Source organism: Callorhinchus milii, unplaced genomic scaffold (assembly GCF_018977255.1).
Source record: "Callorhinchus milii isolate IMCB2004 unplaced genomic scaffold, IMCB_Cmil_1.0 Scaffold16, whole genome shotgun sequence".
Classification (NCBI taxonomy): Eukaryota; Metazoa; Chordata; class Chondrichthyes; order Chimaeriformes; family Callorhinchidae; genus Callorhinchus; species Callorhinchus milii.
Genome location: NW_024704757.1, coordinates 2,220,242 through 2,230,789, shown reverse-complemented (window position 1 = coordinate 2,230,789; position 10,548 = coordinate 2,220,242). Strand labels below are relative to the sequence as shown.

General features: G+C 42.4%; 1 protein-coding gene across 1 annotated transcript in view; it reads left to right on the top strand.

Moving 5' to 3' along the window:
* The first annotated feature begins 3,088 nt into the window (after window positions 1-3,088).
* Window positions 3,089-10,548, top strand: part of septin-9 (neuronal-specific septin-3) — a 163,613-nt gene continuing 156,153 nt past the window's right edge. The window contains exon 1 of the mRNA XM_007908194.2: window positions 3,089-3,112. Coding sequence (XP_007906385.2) covers window positions 3,094-3,112 — 19 coding nt within the window. The 5' untranslated portion in view covers window positions 3,089-3,093. The remainder of the gene's footprint in view (window positions 3,113-10,548) is intronic.

Below are 10,548 nucleotides of genomic sequence, written 5' to 3'. Positions count from 1 at the left end.
AGGACTTCCCAAAGTGCTGGACAGTCAGGGATCTAGGCTGATAATCTGGAAATGCATTGTCAGAGGTGCCTTCCTTTCACTGTTAGATTGCACTGAAGTCTTGTCTGCGTCTGCTTATATGGACTTCAAAGATCCCATGATACCATTCAAAAAAAGAGAAGGCAGTTTCCCTGAGATAAAAATGGTCATTCACTTCATGGTTATTTTTGGGGACACTGCTATTTGCCACCTTTACCTACAAAAATGCAGTCACCACAAGTAAATTTCACAGTAAATCCATCCTCTGAAGTGCTTTGGGACATCCTCCCACAGTGAAGGTGGTGAATCAAACACATGGATTCTTAGTGTCCTGCTGACTACAATACCTTGCGTTCAGACACATTGATGGATTTTAGTTGCTCAGACAGCATTCATTATACATTAATACTGAGCTTTCTGCTAATAATAATCAGCCATCTTGGACAATTGTGGAGCTGCCCTTACGCCACACCGGAAGGTGCATTCTGCCTGAGACAGATCATGTGAGTGACACCCGCTTAAGATATTGTGACATCGTACATCGTCATCTTGGAGACATCATCCACATGATTCTTTCTGCCTGCAATATAAAGGCAACTCTACCCGAGACACAGCGAGTTTGATATTTCTCTACTGAGGCTTCTGCTGAGCTGTGCACCAAGCGCTCTGTGTTTTGATCCTCTTCAAAGTCGTGACGCTTGTAAATTTCATTCTGATATTTTATTTCCTGTTCATGGTAGTTTTTGTTTGCCATAAAATTATAGTCATAATCCCATTTGTTTGCCATAAAGTAGTAGTAATCCTTACATTTGGTATAGCGCCTTTCATGTCAAGAGGATGTCTAAAAGAGCTTCACAGGATATATCGTAATGTGCAGTAACTGTATTTTGTTGGCTATCCTTCAATATCTCAATTTATGAATGAAAATTAAAAATTTGTTAATACTCCTCTCCCTATCCCTTTTCATTTCTATTTGAAGTTTGAATGTATTTTATTCCCCCCCACAAATGTTATTATTCTTTCTATAAACTTCTTGACCAAGACAGTAGAAAAGGACATAGGTTTAGAGTTGCAAAGGGGAAATTTCAGGGCAGACACCAGGAAGTATCTCATATACCCAGAGGGTAATTGACAACTGGAACAGGGTTATTTTGCATTGTGCATTAATTTGTTTGTTTTGAATTGCTGGTAGTTACACTTGTTCATCTTGACATGTAGTTTATAATGATTGATATAGTGCCTTTCATGAGATCTCTCAAAGCGCTTCATAGAATATATTGTAAAGTTTTGTATATTTGTATATCACTGTATGTTTTGTGGGTGAAACGCGGCAGCCAATTGTACACAGCAGTATTCCACAAACAGTCATGGATTGAGTGACCAATTTTTTTTCTGGAATAGTTATTACCCCTGGAAAACGATCTGCCATTTGACTAAAAACCGGGTTCCTACTTACTGCGAGGTAAACAGGGGCCTATGGAGTAAGGAAACTTGCCCATGGTTTCACCCCGCCCGGGAATCGAACTCGGGTCTTCTTCACTTGTGAGGTGAGCGCTCTAACCACTACGCTACAGAACCCCACAAACTAACATTGAAACTAACATGAGCAACACCAAGATACAAATTCGCACACAAATCCTTTTTTTTTATATAGTGTTTTTTTTAAGTGATCTTCTTGTATTTATGTTGTATGATTACTTTGTGTCAACAGCTTTAAAGCGATCGTTTGAAATTGATGATGTGGATGAAGCTCCACCGTTCTCAACGACGTCTCCAATGAACTTGCCGTTTAGTCCAAGTCCAACCTCAGTGATGTCATCAAGGGTTTCCGACAGCCTTACCAGCATGTCCCCTCCTCCTTACCATACAAGGATCAGTAGAAATTCAAGTGTCAGTCCAGCTCCGAGCTCAGTTCAGAACAAAAAGATTGGCTCAAGCCTGTCCTTCAACCAAGGTTCGAAGCCGTTCCCCAGAGCCAATGGAAATACAGCAGCCACCGTTACTCGCGTTTCCTCGTTCCAAACCAAAATAAACCCAAACGGCTTTTCTCAGTCGTTCGGTTCTGACGTTGATAATGACAGCCTGCGTGGCTCCACATCAAGTCTTCCCTACCAACCTTCGTCGAGACTTAGCTCCCTGTCCAGCCCACCTCCTAGTCCGCTGGATTCTAACGTTAAAGCTAATCTCCTGTCATCCCCAATTCTGAAGAAGTATTCATCCCATGGCAATATGTTCCATTCAGAAGTAGATCGGTGTGTGACCCCAGGGACAGAGAGCGCAGTCAATCACGGCTCCATGCCATCCCTTGACCTGCACATAGCTGAAGATCTTGTGCCTGAGAGAAAGTCCTCTCCTAATCTGCTGAATAGGTCAGCTGCCCCTCAGAATTCTGTGGCAAGGTCTCAGTTGACACAAAATGTTATATCGGCTCAAGCTCCAAATTTACGAGTAATGCAAAGGGAGCCACGCTTGCCCTCTGAAACCTTCTCTGCTCTGCGTCTGAATTCTGTGCAAAATCGAGACCCCAGGTCTCTGCCTTGTAATTCATTTCTCACCAATATTGTTGACCCAATGCCCAAAGCTCCAGAGACTCACAGCTCAGTGACCGAGCCAGCTTTCAAGCCACCGACAAGATCACCGATAAACCAATATGTACCAGCAACCCCCAGTCCTGGCCCAGTCCCCATGGCGAGATCGATGCAGATTACATCGAGGCCTTTGGTACCCAGCAACATCCATCAGCCTGGAGAATATCTCCCCTCCGCTGTAAGCGAAGCATCCAGCCCCGAATCTGTGTATCACACATCCCAGTTTAGGCTGGTTGCTCATCCGCAGGTGGTCCAAGTCATGGCCCCTGCCCGGGCTTCTGTATCAGGTTTTCAAGTGAAAGAAATGGAGAGTTCCACTCTGTGCATGGATTCACAAATGAATGAAGACATGGGATCCCCGGTTAAGAAAATTCCTCCCTTCCCGAGATCAAGTGGTGTAAGGATAAGCTATCTCGATGTCAAACCCAAGCCGACAGAGAATCTGCACAATGGCAGAAAGGAGATTCAGTACAACTCGGAAGTGGAGATGCCACACAAGTTTCAAGGTAGGAATGCTTTGTGAAGCTGACTCACTCTATGGCTTTGAAGAGAGTTGGAGGTTAAAATTGGACGGTGAGCAGGAAAGAATGCAATGCTTTTGTTTAAAATAGCAAGCGCTTCATCAACTTATTAAACTGTATAATGGGCAATTGTAGTTTTCAAATACGTGGAAGCATTTTTTTTCTGTTAAAAAACTAAAAGCCAAAGAAGAACATAAAAGGGCCGTAACATATTGATTTTGAAAGTAGTATCTTAATGTGATTTTTTTAACTATAATGTTCAGTCATGACTTCGAAAGTAATTGACTTGCCTGTTGGTGCATTTCACATCAATCCAAATCATGCTTCTCATGATCTGATTTTTTTTCCCTCTTTTGACTCTGTCTATAAATACCATTCCATAGGAACAAAGGAATTGCTAGACGAGAAAAGACCAAGGTCTATTTAGTTTGGCTTCTACCAACCTGGTAACAGTTGCATTCTACAGTAATGGAGATGTTGATCGCGATTAATTCTATGGATCAGTCTATAGCATAGTGGAAAGCTTTGGGAATCTTAGATCTACGGTTGCCTGGTTCTTCCAAACATAACTACACTTACTATATGTCATGTATCCAATTACTCACATACTGTATCCCAAACTATTATTTTGTAAAAGAAATCTATCTAATTTGTATTTGAATGAATCAACACTTTCAGGACAGTAGTGGGAATGGTCAGTGGGACAATCTCATTCGGCACTAAATTTCTAAGTATCTTTATGTAGTTTATGTGAACAAGCACTTTCTGTTAGAAGTCTGGTTTACGTGGCTCATATTGTTTCCTCTGTTTTACAATGAATGACTGTCTCTTCTGCTGTCTTGTTTTGAGGAGGCGTGTGTGTGTTAGTGCTTTCATCTTAAAAATTTGGTGTTTGTCTATTTTGTCAAACTTGACTCGACTGTACAGTAGTTCTGCTGACCTCGTGTGATACCTCGGGACAAGTACACTTCCTAATGGGTCTCAGTCTTGAACATTTGAATTGATCTGGTATGCACAGCACAGCCTTTTAGGGGAGAGAGTTCCAGGTTTCCACGACTCTTTATGTGAAAAAGTGCCTCCTGATTTCACTCCTGAAAGGGCCTAGCTCTAATTTTAAGATTACGCCCCCTGTCCTGGATTCCTCCACCAGTTGATCAGTAAATCTGGCTGATTATAACCTCCTTAACCCTGAGATGCCAAATTGAGCCTCGCCTGACACCAGCAAACGCCACACGAACCAGGATTTGATCCAGCAAGATCATAATTCATAATCTATAGCTCCATCCACTACTACACATCACCCAGCTGCCCCATAACCGCATAGGTTCAAGCTTCCTGTATTCGGTGACTGAATCACAAAATGTTTTCAGGTCCTTTCTACCAGGTAAATGGCGTTATCTTTCTGATTACAGGCTTGTGATATTTACCTTGTACATAAAGGAATCCAATTCCCCTGAGCATGATTCCACATGAGGTGTGCATGCCTCAGCACGGGAATGCAGAGTTGATGATGATTTAAGATCAGGAGCTAATGTAGATTAGCAGTGTGTAACAGCCCATATCAGCCTTGGTCTGTTATTTCTGGGTTTGGGCCAAAGAACCCTCAGCTTTTAAATTAATTTACTACCAAAAGCAGGCTTGAATTTACTGTGGTTGTATTAAAATAGAAAGAAAACAGCTTTATTTGAAATGAATACTTCCTTAAAAGGAGTCCTGTGGTAATCTTTATTTTAATACATTCCAGTCTGTCCTTTATTAGTAGATTACACTTGCTGTTCAGTGAATCCAAAAAAAAAAGAACATTAAAGCATTTTATGGCAAAGAAGATTAACTAAGAGAAATACCTCTAACAAGGTCTGCTTTTCGTTTGCCTTTGTAGATGTGTCAGTTTGGTTCAGTTCGTCACTTCTTGATCAGAGTTTCCAAGTTTGATCCTCACACTAGGACTTGAGCTCATAATAATAATGATAATAATTTGATATAGTGCCTTATCGCGTCGTTGAGACATCTCAAAGCGCTTCACAAAATATACGGTAAAGTGAATTGACTGTGTATTTTATGGCAGTCAATTGTGCACAAAAGTGTCCCACAAACAGTTGTGGATTGAGTGACCATGAGTCCCACAATCTTGGCCTCGACCACCTTCCCCGGCGAGCCTTTCCACTTGTTAATTACCCTCTAGATAAAGACAGACTTCCTGGAGTCTGCTCCAAAATTACCCCTATAAAACTATGTCCTCTTGTTCTTCTGTCTCAGTATCTTATGGTATAGATTGTTGGTTGGGTGATAGGGTTTTGCACTACAAATACATATTCATTCAATCATAGAATTATACAGCACAGAAAGAGGCCATTCGGCCAATCGTGTATATGCCGGCTCTTTGAAAAGAGCTACCCAAATCAATCCCACTCCCCCGCTCTCTCCCCATAACCCTGCAAACTTGTCCTCCCCAAATAATTGTCTACTCCTCTCTTAAAAGTTGTAATCGAATCGGCTTCCACCAGCCTTTCAGGCAATGCATTCCAGATCTGAACAACTCACTGTGTGAAAAAGTTTCTTCTCCCCTCCCCTCTGTTTCTTTTAACAACTATTTTAAATCAATGTCCTCGGGTTACCAACCCACCCGCCAGTGGGAATAGTTTCTCCTTGTTCACCCTATTGAATCCCCTCATAATTTTGAAAACTTCTAAGTCTCCTCTTAACCTTCTCTGCTCCAAGGAGAATAATCCCGGCTTCTCCAGCCTCTCCTGATAACTGAAGCCCCTCATTCCTGGTACCATTCTGGTCAATCTCCTTTGCACCCTCTCCAATGCCTTGACATCCTTCCTAAAGTGTGGGGCCCAGAACTGAACCCAGTCTCTCGCTGAGGCCTAACCAGTGTTTATATAAAGGTTCATCAGAACTTCCTGACTTGTGTATTCTATGCCCCTATTTATAAAGCCTGGTATCCCGGATGCTTTTTTAACAGCTTTATCTCCCTGTCCGGCCACCTTCAAAGATTTACGTATATGACCCCCAGGTCTCTCTGTCCCTTCACCCCCTTTAACACTGTACCATCAGCGTATATTGTCTCTCCTCATTCTTCCTCACAAAATGCATCACTTCATGTTTCTCCACATTAAACTTCATCTGCCCCGTGTCTGCCCATGTTACCAGTCTGTCTGTGTCCTCTTGCAGTCTGTTACTATCCTCCTCACTGTTTACTACTTTTCCAGCTTAGTATCATCTGCAAACTTGGAAATTGTCCTCCCTATACCCAAGTCCAGGTCATTTATATACATCAAAAACAGCAGTGGTCCCAATACTGATCCCTGGGGGACACCACTGCACACTGCCCTCCAGTCAGAAAAACAACCGTTCACCACCACTCTCTGCTCTCTGTCTCCCAGTCAGTTCTGTATCCGCTGCCACTGTCCCTTTAATACCGTGGGCTTCGATTTTGTTTACAAGTCTCTTATCAAACACCTTTTGAAAATCCATATAAACTACATCAACTGCACTACCTTCATCCACCCACTCCGTTACTTCATCAAAAACTTTTATCAGGTTTGTTAGACATGGTTTGTCTTTAACAAATCCGTGTTGGCTGTCCTTTATTAAGTAAAAATTTAGTTCCTGGGTCTATCCTTCTGTCCCTTTTTGTAGAGGGATGTTTGTTTTCAACCCTCCAGTCCTTTGGCACCCTCCCGGTGTCCAAGGAGGATTGAAAGGTTGTGACCAAAACCTCCATTATTTCCACCCTTACTTCCCTCAGTAACTTAGGATGCATCCCATCCGAACTGGGTGACTTATCTACTTTGTACACCTTCAACCTTTTTAGTACCTCCTCTCGGTTCATTCCTATCTTGTCCAATTTCTCTCCCCTCTCCTCCAATACTGTGGCATTGGTTGCATCCTCTTTGTATGTTAAGACAGATGCAAAGTACTCATTCAGTACGTCAGCCTCTGCCTCCACAAGAAGATTTCCTCTTTGGTCCCTAATTGGACTCACCCTACCTTTGACTAACCTTGTATTCTATATATGCTTATAAAATACCTTAGGGTTCCCTTTTATGTTACCCATTATAGGGTTCAGTAGTGGAGATATGGTTTCCTCTTCTCCACACCCCCACCCCGCCAACATCAGGCCTCTCTGTTAGATGAGAGTGTTTGGTCCTGCCAGAGATAGGGTAACCTGGGAGACGCCTGGGATTAAAACTGGGACATTCCTGACTTTTTATGGCCCATTGCCACGTAATTTCTTTTTATATAGACGCTGTCATCACTCCAGACAGCATGACTTTCATCCTTGATAACAATAATCAAAGACTGAATCGGCAGAGCTGCCTCATCTTGTTAATCCCTTCAGAAGCTTTTGTTCGTCACAATGAAATGACTGTCCTCTTGATTAAGATCTTCTGAACTGCTCAGATACTAACAGCTCTGGAACACATGTTGTTTTGTTCCCTTGCCCACCCTCTGCAGTCGCTCCGCACAGTCATTTGCATTATTTGGTTGATGAGAGGCTCTGAGTAGTGAACGATCCTCGTCTGCTCGGTTGCCTGTCTCTACCCATCTCAGATGCACTCCGAGATGCGAACGTGTGAAGGGCGGCCACTCTATCCATGCAACGTGTTGTAGTTGTATCCTACGTGGAGTCTTATAGCTCAGTGGTTAGAACACGCGCCTCATAAGCGAGAGGTCCCGGGTTCGATTCCTGGGCAGGGCAAAACCTTATGCAACTTTCCTTACTCCACACGTTTACCCAGCAGTAAGTAGTAATCCGGTTGTTACTCAATTGGTGGATCGCTTTCCGGGGGTAAATTTCCCTTCCAAATTATTTTTTAAAAAATAATCATTTGGCTGCAGCATTTCGCCTACAAAATATTCACTTTACAGTGATAAGGCGCTATATCAAATGCAAGGATTATATGGGATTATTACTTGGTATCAAGACAAATCCGTAGACTTGTATTTCTTGACCTCTCTGTGTTGAGATGATTTCCATCTTCACAATAAGGGGAATCGTCAGTCTGATCTCTACTTCTGATCACTACCCTTCGTTGTATGTGCATGTATATGTGTGGCCCACATGAGTTCAATATGGTGCTTTGTTCCGGTAGTTATGGTAAAGGGTTAGTTTGTATCAGAAGACATCTTTGATGTAAAAACATGCTTTTGCAATTAGTCCCAGCAAACCGCTTTCACCACAGAGCCAATATCATGATTCTTCTTAAAACAATTTTGGGGAATTTTCCTCTTACTCTTAGGAAGATTGTGCCTGTAATGTACACATCCCAGTGAGGGGGAAATTGGAATACCTTTGGGACTTCTGTAGCATTATTCTACCTGGATGTAGCGGACAGGGGCCAGCCTCAGAGTTTATAATGGTAATAATAATCCTTGCATTTGATGTAGCGCCTTATCACGTCGGTGAGACGTCTCAAAGCATTTCACATTGTAAAGTGGATTGACTGTTTATTTGTGGGCGAAATTAAAGTTTAGACATTTCTGACGTTTAATTGATAACATAATATGCCTTTGCGGTGGTTGTCTTTAAACCGTGTCCAGAATAGATAGACACACTCACATCATAACCGCAGGCTGTGTGTTTAGTTTTGAAGGAAGGAAGTTATGTTTATATGGGTTTTATTAGTTGCAGTTGTTTATAGACTCTGTCATTCAGTTCAAGATGAAATTCAATCAAAAAAAAATCACTTCAAACTTCAAATGTGTTTGTGTTTTTATAAAAACAACCTTATTTTAACTAAGATTTCTCGTTTATAATACTCGTTCGTGTTAAAGAGGATAAGTATCAAAAACAATTGCATCACTTAAATCCAGAATTCTTCCTCAGTATTCCACTGAACGGACCACCTTTCCTGTTTCCCTTCAATACCTGAGGGACCCCAAACCTCAGCTCTCACCAACTTGTGCCTAATGCTGTCCGGAATTAGGTGAGCAGGGTACATCACTCCAGGGAGAGAGTGCGCATTCCATTCCAGACACAGGGATATTTCCAAAAGTGGCCAAGTTTTCAGTCTTCCTACACCTTTAACCTCTGGAACTTCCTTTCCTCTACCATTCCATCACACTCCCTCACTTTCCGTCTTTAATGAAAGCCCTCTTCTTTGAATGCGCCTCTGGCCACCTCCCCCTCCTCCATTCCTATCTCTCCCTTATTCAGCGCCAACCCTGTCCTAAGGCGCTCCAAGACGATATCTTTTCATGATGAATGCTGTATAAATGTAACTTGTTCAGGTTACAGTGAGATGTTCCTTTCCAACATTCTAGAGCCTCAGCTTATCTCATTGCTCATCAAGGCTTAGCTCGTTCCTCAACACTGGGAGCCACCCTTGTTGCTGTCTTCTGCCCCAGGTCCTGGGTAGGCCCCTTATGTCTCTGAGAACTGGAGCTGTGCGCAATATTCTCTGATGCAACCAGAACTCTGGAGCATCACTACAGGAGATGTAAACTCATCTGTTTTGGCAATCTTGCCCATTATTGTATATTGCTGCCTCAATATTTTGATACGGTGAGCAGCAAGTCAATTGACACTCCTTAGTCTCTTTCACCTCCTTCCCCACCCTTGGAATGTTATCCTACCCACATAGTACAAGTGACTTTTTATTTTACTCCTGAAATGCAGCACAACATTTTTAAGCAATGTGGGAATTTGTTTGCCAGCCATCGGACAAGGTACATATCCTGTCAAGATCTGTTACTGTCCTCAGCCAATGTAACTGTCTTCTACTCAGTCTGCGATTCCAGGTCACATCCTCGTTAAGCTTCCAGTTGCCCTTTTATTCCTTATCTTTTCTGCTGATGTACATCTCTCTCTGTAACCCTCTGATGGAGTCTGGTTATTATAATGTTTTGTGAGTCCATCCCTCCCCTTTCAGCTGTTAGCAGCACGTTTCTGGTTTCCTCTGTTCCTGCTTCAGAATTGACTTGTGGATGTACAGGTTAATAACAGTCATCCTTGCATTTGGTATTGTGCCTTTCATGTCAGGAGGACGTCTCAAAATGCCTCACAGGGTATTTTGGAGGCAAACGTGATAGCCAATTTGCACACACCAAAGTCCCAACAAAGAGCCATGAAGTGAATGACCAATTTTATTGGATTGTTGGCCATGAAACCGGGAGAAACTCCTTTCTCTCACTTCTGTGATAAGAGTCAGTATTTGTTTTCAGATTCCTCGAAAATGTTAAAGTGACCTTTTGGGTTCAAATTTATTTTACAGCCCGCGGACCAAATAGAATAGCATGCTAATTAAAATGTATACGCCTCCTCTACAGTGACCTTATTAAACGCTTGAATATCTCGCTGCCTTGTGAATGGCATTTTGGGGTCAGTAGAGTTAATACTCGTTCCCCAGTCATTTACGTAGATATTCTCAGCACTGAAGGCAGCCATTCAGCCCATCGTGTCTGTGCTACTG